Source organism: Gymnodraco acuticeps, unplaced genomic scaffold, assembly GCF_902827175.1.
Source record: "Gymnodraco acuticeps unplaced genomic scaffold, fGymAcu1.1, whole genome shotgun sequence".
NCBI classification, from domain to species: Eukaryota; Metazoa; Chordata; class Actinopteri; order Perciformes; family Bathydraconidae; genus Gymnodraco; species Gymnodraco acuticeps.
In genome coordinates this window covers 397,742-420,825 of record NW_022990023.1, presented here as the reverse complement: position 1 = coordinate 420,825, position 23,084 = coordinate 397,742, and the positions used below count along the sequence as shown (strand labels likewise).

At 41.9% G+C, this 23,084-nt stretch overlaps 1 protein-coding gene across 3 annotated transcripts in view; it reads right to left on the bottom strand.

Annotated features, from left to right (window-relative positions):
* Positions 1-23,084, bottom strand: part of dnmbp (dynamin binding protein) — a 47,465-nt gene that overhangs the window by 16,420 nt on the left and 7,961 nt on the right. For 2 of the 3 annotated variants that reach the window (XM_034214451.1, XM_034214452.1), the window contains exon 1: positions 2,909-4,812. In XM_034214451.1, coding sequence (XP_034070342.1) covers positions 2,909-4,634 — 1,726 coding nt within the window. In that variant the 5' untranslated portion in view covers positions 4,635-4,812. Of the gene's footprint in view, positions 1-2,908; positions 4,813-10,439; positions 12,663-15,030; positions 15,154-16,439; positions 16,595-23,084 lie in introns of those variants that run through there. The other variant, XM_034214450.1, reaches the window with a different exon arrangement.

Here is a 23,084-nt window from a genome sequence, read left to right as displayed (position 1 = left end):
ATTTAAAATGAACACCTGATCATCAAGCTTGCTATTTCTCTTAAAATTGAAACTTGATCTAATAAATGACCTCATAAAATCCCATTAAAATTCAAATCATTCACATAAACTGATGCTGTAAATGTAAATCTAGAGGAATAACTGCATTGACATGACTGTAAGTGGCTCTGTTCACAGAGCCAGTGAATGGGGATTAACACCCTTATTACTGACAATAATAAGTCTTTACCACTAAGGACAGTCAAATAATCTCTGCATGTATGAACATATAAATATATTATTCTCCAATATAATGTTACAATAGCCAAGATCAACACCAGTAACCACTAGGACAGTAAGTACACACCAGATATAACTAATGCAACCACAAATTAACATTCAAACAACCAAAGTTTGTAAGACTCATACTGATAAAAGTGCAGTGTCGAATGAAATGAGTGACAACCATGTCAATTTCAGGCATTATCAAGAGTAAATAGTCCTGATGGGAAAGTCCAAAGGGTCAAATATCTATTTTCTTTTCCCACACTTCTATCTGAAAAAAGTACAGATCACATCAGTGTTTTTACTGATGCAGGTACCAGTAGCATCCTCTAACCAGGAATGACCTGTTGAGGAGTTTTTAACACTGATGTGCTACAGTCACTTTGTATGTATAACTTATAATTGTACAGTTAGTATGGAGTGTATAAAAGCACAGTTATCAGAAATGATCTGAAGACTAAGACTATTAGCTAAATTATTTTTGGCTAACTGCCTTCTTTGTTGGCCAGCTGTAAGATAAGATGTCTTTAGAGCAATGTTGTTGAACGATTTGAGGTCCTGTCTTAACTCTTAACTCCCCCACCCAATAACCCGTACCACTTCCCAGCAATAGCAGCTACTCAAGGATTATCGAGCATACGCTGGCAGATCATAACCGGATGACAACACATTACTCACACACAAATGCTGAAACACTGTCCAAGTTTTAAAGTTTAAGATTAAAACCATAAACAGACATTCAGTTTGCACCCACAAAGACACATTTTAAAGTGTTTCATTTTAAACGATAAATAGGAAGAACATCTATTCCAGCAAAAAACAAACTTTTTTTGTGTTGCTGCAGAATGCCAGCTAATACCAGCAGCACATGCACACAAACCCCCCACAAATGAAGTTCATAACACGAATGATAAGTACTAATAGGTAAACGTATGTCAGCTGTATCATTGATTAGCAGTCATTCTTATCTAGTCCTTATTGATTTTTCACAGAGGTCAAAACAAAGGCCGTTAAACAAGCTTAAGGCCCATCTCTAAAAGCCTCCGCCATCGTCTCACTGTAACTGAATCACAGCGTAAGTCCAATAAGCGCTGCAACAAGACGGCCTAATGTTTTTAGCCATCAAATGCTTTACTCGGGCAAACCCCTGACCGAGCTGAAACAGTTTAACGAGATTAAGGGATGACAAGACACTGAAGAAGGAGGCGTGCATGTGTGTGTTTTTAAAAATGGCGTCATCTCTCAATAAGCCTCCCAGGGTCTCACTAGCACACCCACACATTGTCTGGTCTTGAAGTGTAGGAGTCAAGTCAGTGCCGGCCACCGCCTGGCACCAGACAGACCCCCACCATCCACACACCATGCTGACGCTAGGGATTAATACTCGGACTCCCGAAAAGGAGGAGTAGTGGGGGGCGATGTGCACTGTGTGTGTGTGGGGTCGTGCATTTGTGTGTATCTAGGTAACTGGGGGAGGGGTCGTGGGGTGCCACCTGCTTCCTTTTAGAGACAATAAGCGAGTCAGAAGTGTGCCATCTCTTTCTTCGATTCTTGATGAAACATACTTAAACACACAAGCACTCGTACTTTCAACTGTAGTATCAGTTTGTTTTTGTGTTTACAGACATCTTCACTCCTGAGCCTTTCTCAGTGTTAACAGGTGATAACATCATTACCCGCGTAAGGGCAGACGAGCTGAAATGTGTACATAACATTGACAGCTATTAATTGCCTGGTATATATAAGACTTGTTTACTTACACTTTATTATATACTCTAAAGTTCCCCTTAAAGTATTAAAATGTTGAAAAATGTGTTCCTAATCGAAATTGAGCTCTGGTATTCAATTAGCCCTAATTTGGAATGTTTCCATTTGATATCCAGCCCTATATAGGTTTCTCTATTTCCAATTCATAGCAGCTCACAAAGTTGGTTTAAAAGTTTGGGTAAAGAAACAAACCTAAGTGGACGGCCTGCTTTACTTTGCAAATTAATGGAAACTTCTAAAATTTAGGCTGAAATGTATAGTAAATAAAGATATGGTTTGTATAGACAAGATACTTGAAATGATCTCAAAGCCAGAACCATTTCCCTAAAAAAATTATGATATTGCTTTTTTAAAGTTAGTTGGTATTTTCTGTCAGTGAAAGACCTTTCAGTCATGCAAGAACTGAACTGACTTGTTACGGGTGCACATAGAATCAATGAGGCAGAATAGCAGCAAACAGGAAAGCTAGAGGCAAGGAGAATGAGAGAAACAACAAAAACCCACCAAACCTGTTCATCAGGTTCAGACATCTACAAATACCTGACAGCTGACTTTCCTGTGAGATAGGTGATACTAACACACACACATGCACACAGACACACACACTCAGGTTCCAGAACACACTTTCTTAGGAAGTGAGTCTGGCTAGTCAGCACTTTGAAGCCTCCAGCATTGATTAGAAGAAGAGCTCTGGAGGTCACCAATGATGTAAATTACAATATCCCTTGCAAACCATGTGCCCTTTTCTGTTTTGTAAGGTATGATTAGCACTGTCGAGTTGTAGCTGAGCATACTGTACCACCTCATAAGTAACTCACGCTGTGCAAATACAGCCAGTTGAATACATTCACTCACTTGACATTTTCCTTGTGTTTACCTTTGTTTTGTTTCCTGGTAGTGGCAAACTGGGACTGCCTTAGGGAGCTTGGAGCTGTCTTCCTGTAGAAGCTGTTACGATCTAGGGAGCCCACATAAACAGGCTTACGACCCCGTTTTGTACCAACGCTTCCAGCACTGGACTCGTATCCTTTTTCCCGATCATCACTGCGACGATATATTTCAGGATCTTCAAAAGAGTGTATTTCCCTGAGTTCCAACTTCTTGTTCTGCTGCTCAACCCATTCCTCGCAGTGTGTCTTGGTCTCTTTTTTAGGGTATTCCTCAAATTTTGAATCATCGGATACTGAGCGTACATCCCTAAATCTGTCTCTGGGCTTGGACTGGGGACAATCTCCATCTCTGGATTTGTAACAGTCTTCATCCTCACGATCGTACTGGTCCGCAGTCCTAGGCTCATAGGGGTCCCTTGTTTTGTAGTGGTCTCTCCTATCGTCATAGTGCTCATCTCTCCTGTCATCCCCTGGATCCTTGTACCTGTCATATTGGTCCCTCTCTTTATAACCACAGTGTTGGTCCAGCTCAGAGTCATACTGACCCCTTTCTTTACTGGGGTAGGTTTCATCACCCCTTCTGCTGTAGTCATCCCTGGTTTTGTAGATATTTTCTCTGCGGTCATATCGTTCATCTGCATAGTAGGGGTCCTTACGTTTTCGCTCATCATAGTAACGGTCCTCCTTACTACACTGATAGTATTCCTTATCTCTATAGCGATCCTTCTCTTTAGAGTCATCATACTCTCTATCATTGTCATAGTACTGATCAACCTCTCTGTATTTGTCTCTGCGAGCATAAGTGTCTTTACGGTCATAGTGGTCTTCATACTCACTGTTGTAACGGTCATGTTCTCTGAGTTCAGGTTTACTGTTTTTCCTGCTGTCAGGATATTGCTGCTCTCGGTCGTCACAGCGCTCATTGTATTTCCTGTCATAATGATCCCTGTGGTTGTAATTGTCCTTGCGATCGTACTCCTCCAAGTCTCTGGGATTCCTATGCTCATAACGGTCATTTTCTCTCACCCGGTCATCCCTTCTTCTTCTGTCCTCTTCCAAATTACCATACCCTTCTTTAGTTCTTAAGTCATTATTGTCTTTTTCTTGTGGCACTCTGCTATAGTCCTGGTGGCTGTAATCCTCAGGGCCCTGGTAAAAACAATGTTTGCCTTTCCTTTCAGATACCCTCACATTGAGGTGACCATCCTCTGACCCAGGGTGGTAGTAAACATCCTGGCCTTGAGGCCTCTTTTCTTGGAAAACTGCTTGTGGCCGGTCATCATACACCTGATTGGGTTGGCAGACGTTGCCCAGTCTAATTTGGGCTTGGTTATCCCAGTGTGTTGGCCATGGAGCTGGCATATGCCCTGGAGGCGGCCCTGGGCCCACAGGCACCATCATGCCGCCATGTACTGCCATAGGGAAGCCTGGAGCTGGAACTGGGTCACCCGGTCTGGGTAACATAACTGGTCCCTGTGGCTGTCCGTGAGGAACTACTCCATACGCAGGATATCCAACCTGTTGCTGCTGCATCTGCACTTGGTGTAGTTGTTGTAGATGTTGCAGATGGGCTATCCTCTCCCTCTCTCTGGCCCATCCAGCATCCCCCAGCTCTTCCACACTCATCCCTCTCCTTACCGGGGGACCGGCTGCATAGTTCCAATCCACTGGACCAAACATGGCTTGGTTGCCATAAACCACCGGGCTCTTCATGATTCTTGCTGTTTAAATCAGCCTACCCGGTTTCCTGTTAACGTGGCTTATTCCGTCTTTCCAAAGTCCTGCATTCCATAACAAAGTACTCCACCTGTCAGGCATATTGTCTGCTACTCTCCCACTTGTTTTCTCTGCCTCCTCTCCGATGCCTCAGCAGGACTGCCCGGTCTAAGCACCTCCCAGCCCTCTGTGAAACCAAATTGTTCCCTCCCCGCAGCTATCTCAGCAAATCGTGGGAGGAGAGGGGGGGAAAGGGTTATTGAAGGAGGGGCCTCCTTAGGTTAATGATTGAGTAGAGTCACATGAGTGGAGGATTAGCCCGACAGCCCCACCCATTGTTTCAATTGGCCAGTACTTCTGTTTGCAGGAAAACAATCTGCCCGTGGACTTTCTTTAAAAGAAAGATTTAGTCTAACTTCACAGTCTGCCTTCGAGGGGCTACTGACTGTGGAACCTATTTTTTGTTCACTGCCCTGAACAATCCTGCATCCTTCCTTGTATCCTGTTTTCTTTGTTTTTCATTTCCTGCAGGTTTTTCCTCTATGTCACCAGACATCAATGCAACCTGTGCTGACAAAAGCAAATCTTTCCTATTTGAGTTTACAACCAGCTCTTACTTGTATATTCTTACTTTTCACAATGTTTGAAAGGCCATTTGTGATATTTGTGGGTAACGGAGCAAAAAACTGACCTCAGTCTGTCAGTTCGACTTTGCCCTACATTTCAAGGAGGAGCAAACACATGAAGAGGTCCGTGTGATTTAGTTTAAACCAGTTTTCTTTTAAAGTAATGATTAAAAGTGTGAAGTTGAAAACAAGTTTAGTGGAAAGATAAAGTATAGTTATTATGTTGAGAGTACACAGACTTAATAGGCCAGAGCAGCTACTGAAAGAAATTGCTGCTGGTGTGTACAATGAACTATTGTCGAGGACTGTCCTCACTCTCAGTAGAGACACAATCTTTTAGTGTGAGAAAAAACTGAGGCCTATTCATAAAGCTGGAGTATAATATATCCCTCTCCCTCTTTAACTCTAAACAAAAAAGAGGCAGGAACAAAAAAAGACAGGTTTAAAGGGCTTGCATACACTCAAGTGCACGTGATACACACAGAGACACACATGGGGGATAGTGTCAGTTTACCATCAATTCAAAGGATTTAAAATCTTATTAGTAGCTGGAGCTCGTTTGTTATTTGAATCCCAAAGTTGTATTCCCCCAGGATTTATATTCTAAATTCCTGGTAGGATTAAACTTGGCCCAGCGAAGCTAAACGTTCTCACAAATCAGGAAATCAAATATTTAGGGAAGGAAAACAACAGGGAAATCAGAAACATACTTTGCAATAAAAATGCTTTGCCAACATTTTTATTCCAAAATAAAGGAAGAGCTGAAAAAAACAAAATGTACTCACATTAAGACACAAAAGCCCTATGTATACACTACAAAAATATCCTCTTATTGTATCTTAGATCTTTATCGTACATGTTTATCAAATAGAAAGTAAAAAAACCTGCAAGTCATCGTGTTTGATTAATTCAAATTACTTAATAACAAAAATTGTGCATGAGGCAAAACTCATATTCAACTCAGATAAACAGTTTCGCAAGATAAGGCTGATCCTACTTGGACATTGTTCTGTTCTTATGTAAGACTGTTTAATTATCAGTGTTCAACATCTCAGCTTTCAGTAGCAGAACACGACCGAAACTGTGTGTTTGTGTATGTGTGTTACAGTAGGAATGTCAAATACAACATTCCTGTCCATGTCTGTGTAAGCGTATGTGAATGAAGCCGCCCGGGGATTGATCGATATTTACAAATCTAGAAAAAGGGGTGTCATTTCCAGGAATAAGGTCAGATATCAGACTGTCTGCAGTCCAGACTCTCCCAGTTTGTGTGGCTGACTGAGGGAAACCTGAAGCTGCAACCGATCCTCAAACAGTGTTCAATAGATCGGCTGTGGTGTCATGGAGGCTGATGGAGGCGTTCTAATAGTGGGTTTAAAGAATTAAGCGAGGCTCAAGGTCAAAGAGCTTAAACAAGAAAAGAGGAAACACAAAGAAATGGCAGAAATGGCAGAGAAAGAGAACCTTTACTAATGTGTGAGAAAAATAGTGAATAGCTGGTTTCCATGCAACAATTTGTTCCACTGTTCTGATTATCTTACAAAAGTTTACTTTCTTTGACTTATATTATGCATATGGTGCGGTCTTTATATTTTTGGAAGTATTCCTTATATATGATTTATACAAATTGTCATAGTTCCTTACAGTATTGCTATATATTCAAATGTAACCGCTGTCTCATGATACGGATTGTACTGCCATATTTTTGACATACAAAATCACAACAGTCCACAACAGATAGTAAAATTGAGAACAATCCTATCAATCATACTCTGTGAGCATATGGTTGATACTTTCTGTTTCTGCAGTATCACACTCTTTCTCAGATTCTATGAGGACTTTGAACTGGCCTCTGCAGAGTTAGGTGCGGGCCGAGAATTCTTCCCTGCCTTGTAACAATAAGCTGCCATTGTCTTTTAAACGTCACACTCAGGAACACACCCTGAAAAACACTCACTCCTTGGTTGGTGTGTGTGTGTGTGTGTGTGTGTGTGTGTGTGTGTGTGTGTGTGTGTGTGTGTGTGTGTGTGTGTGTGTGTGTGTGTGTGTGTGTGTGTGTGTGGATGAATAGCAGGAGGATGACAAACACATTTTTTTGCAACAAAGTTCCTGAGACTATGGTTGATATGTACATACCTTCCTGTTGGCTTTAAAAGGGCAAACAAAGGAAAAGGTAATATCCTATTAAAAAAGCCAACTAAAAGCTTTTGTGTCCGAGTAATGTGTTGATATGTATCAAATAATGGGAGTGTGCTTGGCTGTTTTTTCCTTGCTGTATCATAACTCTCACAAATCAAGTCACCATCTCAGTTTGTTTTTTATGACTATGAAAGTAGGGTGTGGGAATTCCTGTAACGTGATAGGTGAAGTGAGACAAAGTGGTTGAATGGCCTTTAGAGGCACCTGTAGCCACGGAGATGAGTTCCTGCCCGCAGGCTGACACCTATCATTCACAGACGTTAAGATCATCCATTGAAAAACATTGCAGAGTGATTGATAACATCTAACAGGATGTGATTTATTTGCATGCAACTAAAATAGAAACAAAAGCATGAATCAACTGATCATTAGTGTTTTGATATATTGACAAACATGATCAGTGGAAAAGTGTGAATAGAGTGGTAACATCCGGGATTAATTATATTACATTAGCAAGATGAGTTTAGAATAGGTGAGCAAAAGCTGAGTCTAACAATCCGTTTTTGATAGCCAATTATTGAGAGGCATTCAATTAGAATGAATTCAATAAGAATGAAATACTGAAACTATGATAACACTTGAAAATGAGAAACATTACCATTACAATGAAACTTGGTTGTTAGCAGTGATTAGACTGAAAGCTTCTAAATGAACGAGGACATTTGAATGTGTGTGTGTCACAGTTAGAAATAATGAGCTCTGCTGTTAATGCCACTTCATCCAATGTAAAGCAACATTATCATACAAATTGAAGAGACAGTTGAGATAATATCATGAGTGTTCCTGCTTTGGTTCATTCAGCAAACCAAATATCTTAAAATCAAGTTCAAAATAATAATGTTACAATCCAAAGTTCCGGAAACAATTGTTAGTGCTAAATCATTTGCAACAGTGCCCACATTGACCAAGGACCCACATTAGCAAGAAAAAGCAGATGTCACTGAATTAATTTGATTTTAATTTAACACAAATTGTCAAACAAGAAACAGTCTTTACAAAGCAAAACAAGCAACTCACATGCCAGACCAATCAGAGCAGAGCAAACATATCTCAGTTATGTTAAAGTGAACACTTCCATGGTTCAACGAGTAGAATGGCAAATAGTGTACAAATCATCTAACAGTGAATAATCATGACAAGTTGAGGGAATTTCTCATGTTTTCCCTATTTTGTAACCAATGTACTTGTTATATCCCTAACCAGCTAATTTAATGACTCCCTCAAAGGAAGTGCTATCCATGAGTAAAGAGTCAATTCAAAACTGGCTCATCAACTACTCTCATTGCCCCTAAGCAAGACACTAAACCCCCCAAGAACTGCCTGAGTGAGTAGAGAACTACTGCTGTAGCAAGCAGTGGGTATGGGTAAAAGTGATGTTAAAAAACAGCAGCAATGTTCTGTCCACACACTGACTGATAAACACCATCTGTGGTTCTCTCCTACCTGCCACTCTGTTGGACCTGGCCTCCCGAGCGAGTCCGAACAGTGTGGAGAAGTGTGCCACGGGCCACCTGACCGCAAGCCTCAACCACAGCTTGGGTCTCGCTCCAGAGCGGGCCATGGTCTGTCTGTCTGTCACCAATACTTTAAAAAATCCCCAAAAACACCAACACCCAATGTATTCCCTCTCCTCACTCCTATTGGAGAATAGATGACGGAATAAAACGATGAAAGGTGCAGCGTGAGGAAACGGTGAGGAAGGTGAAGGACGTAGGACATTTGGATAGAGATAGAAGGACTTTAAGAAAGAGAGGCAGAGGCCCACATGCACTGCCTACCCTCTCACTATGTGCAGGAATGCACCTCGTACCTATGTGAAAATTGTCAGTCAGAACTGTGCACCCAGTACGAGATGCCAAAACAAACCGAGCCAATTAGCTTTGGCTCTACAACTGTTGTTGTTCAAGCCATTAACTATTAATACTTAAAAAGTCATTTAAACTCAAACAGTACCTGACAAAGCTAACCTAAGATGTATACACATTTCCTGGAACCCTGCAGCATCAAACTGATTCTTCCACATTCACAATACTTTTATAAATGAATATTGTAGTAGGACATGGCCTATTCCCAAATACACAAAAACAAACACACACATTTATCTGCACACACACACTCACAGTTATGATGAGTTTATTTAAATACACAATCCTCTTTCCGCTGGTCCTTGCGGAGAGTAAGCTTGTTTGAGTTTACAGTGGAATTTAAATAGTGTGTGTGTGTGTGTGTGTGTGTGTGTGTGTGTGTGTGTGTGTGTGAGTGTGTGTGTTTTCCCAGGTAAAAAAGGAAATCTGGTAAGCACTGATGGCTCACTTTTAGATTCCTGCTATATTACATTTTGTCCTCAGTGACCGTGTATTTCTGTGTATTTCTAACCTGTGGGCAAAAGGGCCTCAGACTTGAACTATGACATCAAGCAAAATAAATTCTACTTGATTTGGCTTCCGGTTTTCCAAGTAACCCTTTCACATACAGAAGCTCACCGACTAACAAAGCAAAACATCTACTTCTTAACATCTTATATTGATGGTATTTATCAGCTGCTCAATGTCAGTAGCTAATGATAGTTAAAGGATATAGTTGTATTGACACCAATCCCTGCAAAACACATTGACACTGTATTAAAAGTATTGATATGTATATTCTAATTTCTATGTTATAACATATAAGTAGAATTTGCTTAATGCATATACTTATTTACTTTCTGATCACCTGTATATAGTGTTATGACATGACAATGCATTTTGGCCATCATTGTTTATTGTGTCTGCTCTATGGATGCATCTACTCAGAATTATTCGCAGATATCCTTGATGAATTTTAAGAACTGTGAAACTGTGTTCATGAGGCCAACAAGATCAAAACAAATACATTGTCTTGTTGTTCAATCAGTTCAAGCCCCAAACCGATTAAACCACCATCCCATGTTGAGGATGTCCCAACACACTTCCCCCCCTCCACTGCCCAACAGTCTTACCTTGTAGCTGCTGCTGCTCCAGGGCCAGAGTCTCCAGGGTGTAGTTGCAGAACTCCAGATTCTCCATGGCTTGCATGCGGGCCGTCTCATCCTCCTCCTCCTCCTCCAGCATTGTCCTGAGTTCTTCTGCCGTGTGCGCATATGCCTCCATGTCGTGCTCCACCTCTTGCAGCCGGAGCAGCAGCTGGTACCTTTCCTCCTCTTCCTTCTGCCTCTGCCTCTCCAACTCCATCTCTCTCTCCAGCTCCTTCTCCGCTTCCAGCTGGCACTGGATCTCTTCTTCCTGGGCGGCTGCGAGGTCACTGAACTCAGGCTGCCTTCCTGCGACTTCGTCCAGGAGGTTCATAGCGGATTCATCAGGGGAGTAGAAGATATTTGGAGGAGTGGTGTTTTGTCTCGGGAAACGAGGAGGGGCACGCGGAGCAGGGCGGGCCGGTTTGTACCCAGGTGGAGGTGGTGGGCGAAGGACTTTAGGACGAGGAGGTGGGGGGCGAAGGGTCCCACGTCTCTCTAGGGAGGAGGAAGCAGAGATCGACTGCAATAGGTGGGAAACAGGTGAATGTGAGGTGCCTCGCATGATATCGCTCTCATCGCTGAAGTCCATGATAGAGAAGTGGCGTGATATAGATTGCGGGCTAAGGTCGCCTACAGAGGACGTGTGATTAGGAGCACTAGAGCTAACGTTACTATCGCTGTAGGTCAAGCTTTTCTCAAATTCAAAGAGCTGCTGGGTTAGCTTAGCCTCCAGGTCCCCAGCTGAGGTTATCAGGGCGTCTAAAGTAAAGGATGTTGGCATGACACCATTGGAGCCACGCTGCTGGGAACGTTGCCTTTCCTCAGCGCTGCCCATCATCATATCAGCATCAGTGACGCTAGCGTGGCGGGTTAGCTTCTTCTGCCGGTGGTTCTCAGCCAGGGTTAATAAGGCCTGGCCAAGACTACCACTTTTCTTACTGGTGGGGGAAGCGTCCTTTGGTGGCCTCTGGGAGTATCTTTTGTTTTTAGACCAACCAGTATGAGTACTAGGGAGGGTAAGGCTATGTGTTAGTTTGGGCTGTAAGGATCTAGAGTTACCGTTAGGATAGCTAGACCGATTAGGGCCAGAAGATGGACCGCTTTGTCTGTGGCTACGTGCGGGCAGGCTAGGCCGAGACGGGAGTCTGGGTCTTGCTGGAGGAATGGATTTGGGTCTCTCGGGTCCCCTCTGTGCTGGGGCCACAGGTCTACGTGGCTGAGATTCAGGCCTGCTGCCCCCGTCTCTCTGTCCTCTGTTGTTTGTCTGAGCCCCAGTGCTCCGGTTTTCATTTTGCCTCCTCTGCTCCTCCTTCCTCTCAAAGTAGTCCAGGTCCCACACTGTATGATCCTCATAAGTCGTCCATTCAGGATCATTCTCTGACTCAGAGGCTTCAACAACATTTGTTTCCTCTGGTGGTTTCTCCCCGTCGCCCTCTATTTTGACAAAACGATGAGGAAAAATACCGTGTCGCCCTTGCAGCTCCCCTTCCAGCCAACCGTCTTCCAAAGTGCCTAAAAGATGTATGCGATCCCCCATATCAAAGTTCAACTCGCCTTGGTCTATGGCCCGAAAGTCATACAGTGCCACAACATAAACACCTCCCTCCTCCTCCTCCTCCTCTTCCTCCTCCTCTTCCTCTTCCTCCTCCTCCTCCTCTTCCTCCTCCTCCTCCTCCTCCTCCTCCTCCTCTAAATCCTCTTTCTGCTCCCCCTCCTCTCTCATAAACACCGCTCCTTCTACAACTTCTGCCCCATCTTCTGCATCATATTGATCCTCGTAGCTATATTGTTTAGAATCATTGTTCAAATACTGGCAGTCCTCGGGCTCCTGAGGAGATCGGATGGATCCCTGGAGCTCCACAAACCCCTCTGGGAAGATGCCCCTGTGGCCATTGAGCTCCCCCTGGAACCAGCCCGGCTCCGGCAGGCCGGTGATGATGATCAGGTCGCCCTCACGGAAGTCCAGCTCCTCGTTGAGCTGCGCATGGAGGCTCATGAGGGCCCGAGCCTGGCCCAGGGCGTACGGGGGGAGCTCTGACGCCTGGGCCTGAGCGGAGCGTTCAGACAGCTGCCTGGAGCGACCTGAGAGGGCCAGCTCCTTCACACATGATGTGGGGAAGAGACCGCGGACGCCCACGGCATTACAACCCCGCTGCCAGGTCTCATCGAGGTTTATGGACCCTCCTGCCTCTCCAACTACCACATCACCTACAGAGACCAGAGATAATGAGCATCACATTTAACATACTGATGTGAATTATGTCACAGTTAAATGCTAAAAGAGGTTTCTAAAATGGCTAAGATCCTCGGATATTCATAAATGTTATATTATTTGAAATATTTTGTATTTGTCATTTTAGGTAATACAGGTTAATGGGGAGTTTTAAGCACATACATGCACTGAGACAAAGCAAGAACACTTTAGGATATAAAGGTAAAGACAGCAGACGCATGCTGTCCTAATGGTTGCTCTTTTTAATATACAGTACATGTGTAATGTTGTTGTTTTTTGCACACAGATAGTACTGCATGGTATCCAGACAGTAAAGGTAAATTAGCCACACTTATACAGCAGTACTAAACCCTTCAAATAAAACAAACAATAATAGAAAAGTTAAAAATAAAACTAATCTTACATTATCTAATTAAACCAATTAGCCATCTAATTATTTAATGAACATGCCTGTTTGGGGCGGCCATTAGGTGTGCCTTAATTAACTGCACTGACTTAGCTTGACTGGAATTTGAAGAACTGCAATGAAGTGCCAGATATTTTGTCCACGTTCAGGTAGCTCTGGTTCTGTCAGGTTATTTCGGGTTACCTTTATTATTGCATTTTTGATTAACAGTTCTAAGGTCAGTAATGGTGCTTTTATATCTAGAGGATCAGGATTATAGGAATGTTGACTGGTCAGCCACAAGTCATGGGGTCGCATTCCAAAGACCTGCGGCTCCACCTCCCATTGTGTCTGGGACCAAAACTGGAACGCTGCCAATGGTCACAGTGGAAATTCATAGTGGAAATGAAACATTTGCACTCTCAAATGGCTAGTAAAGACTGTCTCCTATGTTTCCTTTGCTGCAGGAAGTGTTATTTATCTATGACAGTACAAACATATACAGGAATATTGTTTTTGAGTACATTTGGTCAAAGGTTACATCTAAATATAAGAAGACATTTGTATGTATTTACACATTTTACTTATTGGGACTGTCAATAGTTGTGAGTCTCCAATGTTAACTTAAAATGCTCAATGCACAATTCTCAATACTAAAACTTCTATGACTACGACTATTAGAACTTCTAATGACAAAAAAAGACAACAATAACACGTTTTACAGATGAAAGGGATCTCTGCATCTGTGTTGTATGCCTGAGGTTGTTGTTAAATAAGAAATTAGAAAAAACGACAACTAATGTGAGATAATTCCTGTAAAAAGAAAAGGTCAGCTGGAGACAGTCTATGCAGCATTTAGTTTGGCATCTAGGGACATCTAGTGGGCAATTTCAGAAGGAGGCTTTGTATGATGTGTGTCTTTATGTGGCACTTTTTAACACGTTTCATCATTTATTTATATATTAATATTTTACCACTAAGAGAGGTGTTCATGTTTTGTTCAAGTGAATAGAAAATGTGAAAATGCATCAACAGTCAAAAACCGTTTTATCTAAATAGTATTATATTTCTAAAACAATAGTGGAAGATCAAAGGGGAAAGTAAATTGACTTACTTCACAAGAAATGAACATTTAAAAATGAAATAAATTCGTTTTTTTGTAGGAAAAAAGCATTCCTTGTAAATCATGAATGCTAATTTAATGGCCTTAAACAACACAACAACTAAAACAATCAGATGCAAGAATGTGTCAGTAGCTGACTGTGAATGTGAAACTGAATGTGTAAGCTTTCTTTAAATGTTAATCCTACATCATGGCATCAGTTCTGGTTCTCAGTCTTTCCCTCCGTTTGCACACAGTAACCTTTGAGTGTTTTCCCAATTACATTTTATTGAGAAGCTCCACGAGACAGAGTGACATCACAGGTTTGACCATTTGCTATTTTTGTTTCTAGCTCTGAGTTAGAGTTGACCATGTTCATTTAAAAGAGAGGGAGGAAAACCAGTGCCTAGTCTACATTCACTATGATCCATTCAAGCAGGAATAGCATTATAAATTGCATTTGTACAAACAACTAGACACAAAAAAATGGTTGTGAACTGTTCTACTAAAAGTGCACAAATGGGTAAATAAAGACAAAGTCACAGTGTCTAACACAACACAACACAAAACACAAAACAACAGTTTACCTGAGCACAGCGACATCAACAAGTAGCGTTAGGCTAAGTGAGGAAACACGGCCCATTAGAGGTTACAGTAGTCCTACTTAAAACACAGCTGTGTTACATCCTGTATCCTGAGCAAAACATCTACTTACAGAAACAATATAACAACGCCTAAGTGTGCTCTGATAAAAGTCTTCATGTGTTATGCCTAGTAGTCATAAAGACGAGTGATTCATACTTTTATCTGTATTCTAAAAGTACTGTCGGGATGAGTGCATGCAGTATGTCCTTACCTCTAATCAGGGACAGGTTCCCCTGCTCTGCGGAGTTGAAATCATTGATGCAAACATAAAGTCTGTCTCCAGGCTTGCTGCTGGGGATTGTGATCTCTTCCACAAAGGTGGTGGGAAACTGACCTGAAGACAGAGGAAAGAGGGAAACAATAAAACATGTTTCCTACACGTGGCTGATTCTTTCCAAGACGCTGACACAGTTGTAACTTCCTGAATTCAGATGTGTCTAATATTCCGATATGTTAACTCACAAACATATACAGTGTAATCTGGCTGTAGTATCCTTAACCTCATTCAGAATGAGCAGAAAGCATCAGTATAGGGAGATGAAAGGGTCATTTTTTTTAAGAAAACGACAAATTACTTTATTAGTTTAAGATCCTACTGGAATGACTGATAGGGCTGCTGTTTTTCTATAACTACTTAGAGTAGTACAACAATTCTCAACTCATATTAGAAAAAAGCCAACAGTCTTTCAGGGTTGAACAGTTTTCTCTTTGTGGGAGGCTGTGGCTCGGTGGAGTGCTGGACTTCGAATCAGGGGATAGTCAGCTTGTCGTTGTGTCCCTGGGCAAGACACTTCACCCCAAATTGCTCCTGTGGGGATTGCCCACAGTACTGAATGTATGTAAGTTGCTTTGGATAAAAGCGTCTAACAAATGACATGTAACATGGCACATTTGAAACTGATTCAAATATTTAGGGAATGCAAACAAATCAAGAACATCTGGATTTAATTTAATAAAATATATTATTTGAATAGACACCTCAGAAAACATGTCAGCCTGACACCAAAGCCAGTTTCTCATCTTTCCAGGGAAGTCCTGACATCAATGTATTAACATCTGTGTTTTCCAGGAACAGTACAGCAAGCCCACATTGCCTTCCCATTCGCACTTCCCCTCTGAGGGAATCCCCTTTCTTATCTTAAGTGATCTTCTTCCTCCGAAGAAATAATTGGATTTCTGGAAGAAAAACAGTTAAAAAAGCAGCGAAAGCTAATAAAAAATGATGCACCCTTTCATCTTGCCCAGAATTAATTACGATCATCCTCTTCACACCTGAACATAAAGTAAGAACTTATTCATGAACTAAATCTGCAATACCTAATTCACCCCTCTTCACTTCGGAAGTATTTTCAAAATCGTTCTCAATTCCCAGATCTTATGAAGGGCTACAATGTTTAATATTGAATACTCCATATCGTGTAACGCAGACCTCAGAGAGGAAGTGAACCATGCCTTGTCAAACATTTGTTATATTGCATCAAACAAGCACAAATGAAAGACCAGTTTTCCGTGTGGTGGGAAAGTACGATTTTCCATGTTGTTTTCTATGGTTGTAATTCAAAACAGAAATACTCAACCATAAAGGTTTATATACAATAATAATGACCCCTGACACCTTACCTGTGACGCCATCTTTGTTACCAAGCAACCAGAACTCATCCACGACACTGAGCACCTCGATGACATCACCGGGGAAGAGTGGCAGCTCCTCGGAGACGCTGGGAAGGAACTCAAAGACGGCACGCACCACCGACCCTGCTTCCATTACTCATAACCTGCAGAGGCAAACAGAATACAGATTAAAAGAGTATTCCCACTAATTGTTACATTAAAATTGTATATAATGCATAGAAAAATGGGGACAAGTAAAAGAAAAATGGAGGATAAGCAACTAAAGTGCACACATTTGTCAAAATGCAGATGCGTCTCAGTTTTCTAAATAAGGAACACTGGTGCTATTCAAAATCCTCGCCATACAAATCACAAACAGAGAGAGCGAGCGTTTATGAAACAACATTAAATGAAGGGGGGAGAGAGAGCGTGAGAAACCAAAAGCAAAAGAGAGAGCTGGTCTTCACAAGGCTTAAAGACATTCCTCGACACTCTGTATAACCTTCTCCTGTTTCTCTGCTTTCTCATGAAGAAACAGGGGTAAGGCGGCGTGTACAGTAATCCCATTTACCAACTCCTGCTCTTCTCCGGCAAAAGTGCATATCAAATAAAAGTGTGTATGTGAGGCAACATCTTTTTCAAACCAACCACATAACACAAAACACCCATTTTCGAAAACTTGTGCTCAGTACTGTCTACATTCATTAGCAGCAAATTGAACTAACACACAAAATAACACAAAATTGTATTTAATAAGTACTCCACGAGCCCTTGGGTATCATTATCTGGAGACAGACTAACCACAGGTGGGGATGGACGTGCTGAAAGAGAGGGGAAATGAGAGAGGAGGGCTGTAGTTTGCCACAGTCAATGGGGCCTCTGTTGTTTGGGCTGATGGAGCCAAAGGGGGGGGGCTCTCTAGTCCAGTTCAGTGGCACTGTCTCTGGGGAGAGACGCGGCTCAGGTTATCCTGAATGTGGAGTAAGATAGAGGAGGCAGATGATAAGCGTGTGTGTGTGTGCGTGTGCGTGTGCGTGTGCGTGTGTGTTTGGGTTCCTCAGTGAAGGTTAAGCAGTACTGTTTTGCTTAACAAAAGCAATTTGATCTCACTGAGGAGCAGGATGTGAACACAACACCACATAGTGTCAAAGCCACAGTGTTAACTAATGCAAGCCAAAGGGATGTGTTCATGTAAATGTGAAGAAATAAAGGCAGGCAATGAGCACAAACAAGCGGTGTGTACTTTTTTTTTAAAGTGACCAAATCAATCTTTAATTAATTAACTAAATGTGATGGCTTCATAATGTCATTTGCAACATGATGCACACTGTAAATCATTTTTCTCCTTAACCTCAGTTCAATTGAAACAATACCAGCCTGTCAGATAATATGACAAACGTAACAAGTCTAAACATGCACACAGGCGAATCACATATCACCAAGCTTTGAGAAACAGTGTTCATGAAACAGAGTTATGGTAATCGTCAAAACAACTCACAGCCTTATCTGTTTTGTCTATGTTTGTGAAAGATGATATATAGAAAGAAATGCCTGAACCATTAGTTCATTGTGGTTGCAGAATAAAAATCAACAAGTGTAGCTCATCTCAGCTGAAGAGAGCACAATGCACTTTAAACTGTCAGGTTAAAGAAGTGTCTTTGTGAAAAGCCTGGTATTCCCTTTAACCCAGCATTTCTCAAAGTGTGGGGCGAGAGATGTGATAGGTGGATCGCGAATGGACGCGATGAACGGGAGATTATTATAATTATTATTATTTTTTAATAAATGTTTTGGACCTCAGGCCGGAATCGAACCGAGGTCCTCGCGGGCGGTAGTGGACTGTTACAGCCGGAGACTCGCAACGGCGGTGGACTTTCACAGCCGCCGGAGCCTCGTAACCAAAAAAAACAGTTTAAAAGGGGAGTGATTAGTAAATTATGCATAAATAAAAAGAAAGAATGCTAACTAGGTAACATAAGATAAGAATAAACAAGTTAAAATGATTTGTTATTGGTTGTGATCATATTCTAAAAGATGTTTGGATTATTGAAAAGTACACAGCTCCCTTTCATACGAGTGTTGAGAGCTGTATCCATACATTCATTTTGTGCTCAAAGTGCACCAGATTGATGCACTTCTCGGGGGAGCATGCCCCCGGACCCCCCTAGAGGATGTGAGGTCCACCCACAAATAAAGCAGGTTAAAATAGTTAAGTTGAATACATTTTCTTTTAGTAACACTGAAAACGGGTCCCACAGACCCAAACAGCACACAAAGGTTAAAGGTAAGCATATAATTATGTTAAGATGTGCTAAATATATACACAAAAAAAGAGGAGTAAAAGTAGCTTTTTATTTTTTCTCATCCTAAAAAAGGTTGGAGACCCCTGTTATAGAACGATACATTTGACAATTTTAAGCTTGGCCTACCATTTTATTGGAGCGATGAGGAACAGGTGGGGCTTGAAAAGGCCCACCTGTTCAAAGTGGGGAATGACAGAAAAAGTTTGAGAACCACTGCTTTAACCTAACAGCCGTTCACAAAAAGAAGGTAGTTCTTGTGGCACAGAGGATATTTAAATGTATTTGGCTACTGTGTATGACTTGTGTGTGTAATTGTATATGCATGCACTGCGTTCTTCAGTTGGCAGTTAACAGCGAATTCCAGTAAAGCCACTGAAGACCAGCCAACTCACTGATCATTTTCTTTTTATATAAATAATCTATGTCACCCCTTGAGTCATCTTGCAGTCAGTGGCTGTAACACAAACAGAACACACATTTGTCTAATTTTGGAAAAGATCTCTTCTCAGTGTATCAGCTCATAATGTCTTACTTGTTCCCTGAAGATGGGGTTCTGCCAGGATAAGACAGAAAGTCAGACCGTACATACACAGAGGCATTTGTAGCAGAAACAAACCACACAAACTTTACGTTTTCTCAGCTAGAAAATAGAGAAGTGTGTCTTCGGTCAGAGTGACCCAACACGTACGGACCAACACGCGATACACAACAGTATGCTGTGTTTCATGTGCAAATCCGTGATGTTTCAGAAGCAGATGTCTGCACATATATGGTTGTTATCAATGTAAAGCAATTTGGGGTGAAGTGTCTTGCCCAGGGACACAACGACAAGCTGACTGCAGTGGGACTCGAACTTGTTATCAATGTAAAGTGGCATTTGACATTTTTTACCTTGCCAGCTTCTCCAAGTGGTTATATTGTTTTTGCTACGCTGTGACAAATACAACCTTTCTGTTTTTTTCAGAGCCTGCTTCTATGAGTGACACATTAAGTAACTAATCGAACCATCAGAGAAAATGCTATAAATATATTATGCTGGACTTTAACACCCCACACACACTCAAATCCAGCACTAGACACTTTCTTTTACGCTGCTACTGTATGGACAGTCTTGCACTAATGTACATTCTCAAAGATATTGAAGTGACTGTTATTTATATTGATTGTTGTGCTTTTGTTTAGGTCTTAATGTGTGCATATGTACAAATGTGTCTTTTGATTGTGTGTATAGGTATACTGTATAATTATTTGCATACATTTTTTTATATATATTTATTTTTGTATTCGGGATTGTGAGAAACGGTATTTCCATCTCTCTGTCTTTACACACAAACTGAAAGATTGACAATAAAGTTGACTTTGATGCTTCTTAAAACTCTTTCGACAGCTGTTGAATAGAGATACTAAAGCTCTTAATTGCCCTCTCTGTGTCTTATCTTAAAGGTCCCATGTCATGGCCATTTCTACAGATCATAATTCCATTGTTGAGGTCTACTAGAATAGATTTACATTGTTCAATGTTCCAAACTCACATTGGTTTCTCATACAGCATCTCTGTGTATTCACTCTCTGTCCTACACGGCTTGTTGGAGCTCCTGCCCCCCCCCCCCTCCCTGTGAGCCCACTGTGCTCTGATTGGTCAGCTCGCCCACTCTGTTCTGATGAGTCCACCACCGTTACAGCGGAACATCAGTGATTATGTGTTAAAATGGCGTTAGCGACCAGAAAATGACACCAGTAATGACAAACAGACGAGAATGCTGCGTGGGGTCTGAGTGCCGTGTTGGCGGGACGTTGCACGTCTCGCTGCTGCGAGGAGCGGACCGTGTGAGCTGGGTTCATTTCCTGCTAGCTGCGTGGACAGCGAATCGCGAATGGACGTGGGAAGGGGGGGGTGCTGAGGGGGCTGCAGCACCCCCATCTGCGAGGCTCCAGTCCCGCATCCTCCCCACGCACCCCCAAACGCGCCACAGTTTCGCCGCTGAGAGAGTGTGTGTGTGTGAGGAGCTCCACGGATTGGTCCATTTGGGTATGGTCACGTCACTGTACCCAGGAGGAAAAAGAGAAATCTCCAACGAGGCGTTCTGGGGCAGCATAGACAGGTATTTTCTGTGTTAGAGTTTTACTCGCTACAGGGTGTACTTTGAGCGTCTGTGACTTTGCAGACCGTTTACATGCATAAAAAGCTACATAACATAACACACAAGGGGACGGGTAATAACCGGAAAAGCATGATTGAATATTGAAATTGAAGATTAATTTCTAATCAGGCCTTCCTGTGTGATGTGAAACTCATTTCTAGATTGCCATCTTCTTTTCACAGGCATCATTTTTCTACGTAAATGAATGTCTCAAAATACATCCATCCATCCATCCATCCATCCATCCATCCATCCATCCATCCATCCATCCATCCATCCATCCATCTTCTCCCGCTTATCCGTGGTCGGGTCGCAGAGGTAGCAGTTCCAGCCGAGAGCCCCAAACTTTGCTTTCCCTGGCGACATCAACCAGCTCTGACTGGGGGAATACATATGGTAAATAAAACAAAAAAGATCACCCCTCCAGCCACTTAACTTCATGCATCTTGTGATTCTTGTCTATTCAAGCCTGCCGCCACAGCTGAGCTTACATCCAACACTCAGGAAACATCTCACCACACCCTTCTGCCGTGCCCAGGCCTGCACACGCTGCTGCAGCTTGCCTCCAGTTAATCCTCAGATCTGCATTCAGCCAGACAAGCTCCTTAGTGTTATTTATGGGTCTGTCGGTGGCCCCTGTACTCGCGCACTTGTACACCCTATACTCTGGCAGATGACAACACAAGCGCCTGATTTTCCTGTGACACCTGGGTCCTGTAGAGTAGTGGAATATAGTTCAATTCAAACATTAGACAGGTCAGCTGATACATAAAAATAAGCTCAGAATGTTTAACGAAAAAAAACAGAGTAAATGCAATAAAGTCCATAATCAATCTTCTTCCCCTAAAATGCAAATAGCTGATAGTAAAATGCTCAGTGTGTCATATGTGTACCAAGATAAATATTAACTCCTTACTAAACTATAAGTGATCATTAGCATGTTAGCATACTGTAGCTGACATTAGCATTGAGCTCAAAGACTCACTGCAATACCCTCAAATAAATGTTTGAGCCAGGCTGTGGACTCTTTTCATATTATTCAAATACTAAATAATGTAATTTGTTAACATAATGCTCTATTTTTGGAATGGCTATTGCTACATGCTTAGCAGACATGGAATGTGTCATTTAGCTGCACTGCTGCCTTCAGGATCTGCATAGAACAATGATCAAACATGAAATATGACAAAAGTCCTTCATGAAATTTACTTTAATGTCTGAACAACATGTCCCAGCTTTACTTTAGACATCTTGGCGCCCTATTTAACTAAGGACCAGACTAGATTAGCTTCAGTTTCTATCCAACTGAGTCTTGTTCAATCTATTCCTTGGGCCAATTACACCTTTTCACTGCACAAATTAAATTAGATTAGCAGGGAGAATTAATTAGAGTTGTGTTGATATGGGATGAATACCTTCATCAGTTCCACATTGCCGTCAATATTTTTCAAGGTAAAAAAAAGTATTTAAATAGGTCTCCTCATCTCTAATTTTAAAAGCATTATGTGCATGTTTCAGTATTCGAGTGACTCATTCTGACTCAGAGCAACACCAGCTGAGGACTATTTGTTAGGATTTGGAAAAAAAGGGAGGAAAAAAGAGAATCATGTAAGGAGGAGCAGGCAAGGCCAGAGAAAATGTTTAAAACACGTTGCCAGACTCTACCAGATAACTGTTCTTCCATCGATGGAATATATCTAATGATCCTTTACTGCTTACCCACCTCTACAGGGCACATCCTGGAAGAGTACAAGGGGCATTTCACACACTGAGAGATCCTCATAATGAGACTCCCACAGGTGTGTCTATTCTGTGAGGATTTATGAGGTCTTGATAAGCAATGGGACTCTGAACATGACTGAGCAGCCTGGAATAAACTTCTGACAGCAGAGGAAAACTATTCAATGTAGTTCCTGAACACTGTGTTCTCAGTGCAGAATTAAAGACGCACATGTATGTCTTCTACTGCCTCAACAACACTTGTGACGCCAGGGCTGGCCCTCGACCAAATACATGTCTAGCAGACTAACACTCATAATTGTGTTGACAGCTTAGTCAATTTAATAAAAACAGACTTTCTAGACAAAGGATAATGCAGAAGCACCACTTGTGCTCATAGGTTTCTTGGAAATATGTCATTCAGCATGAAAACAAATTAACAAATAGTAGTATTCGTTTATTAGTCCCCAAGGGGAAAATGGGTTGCAGCA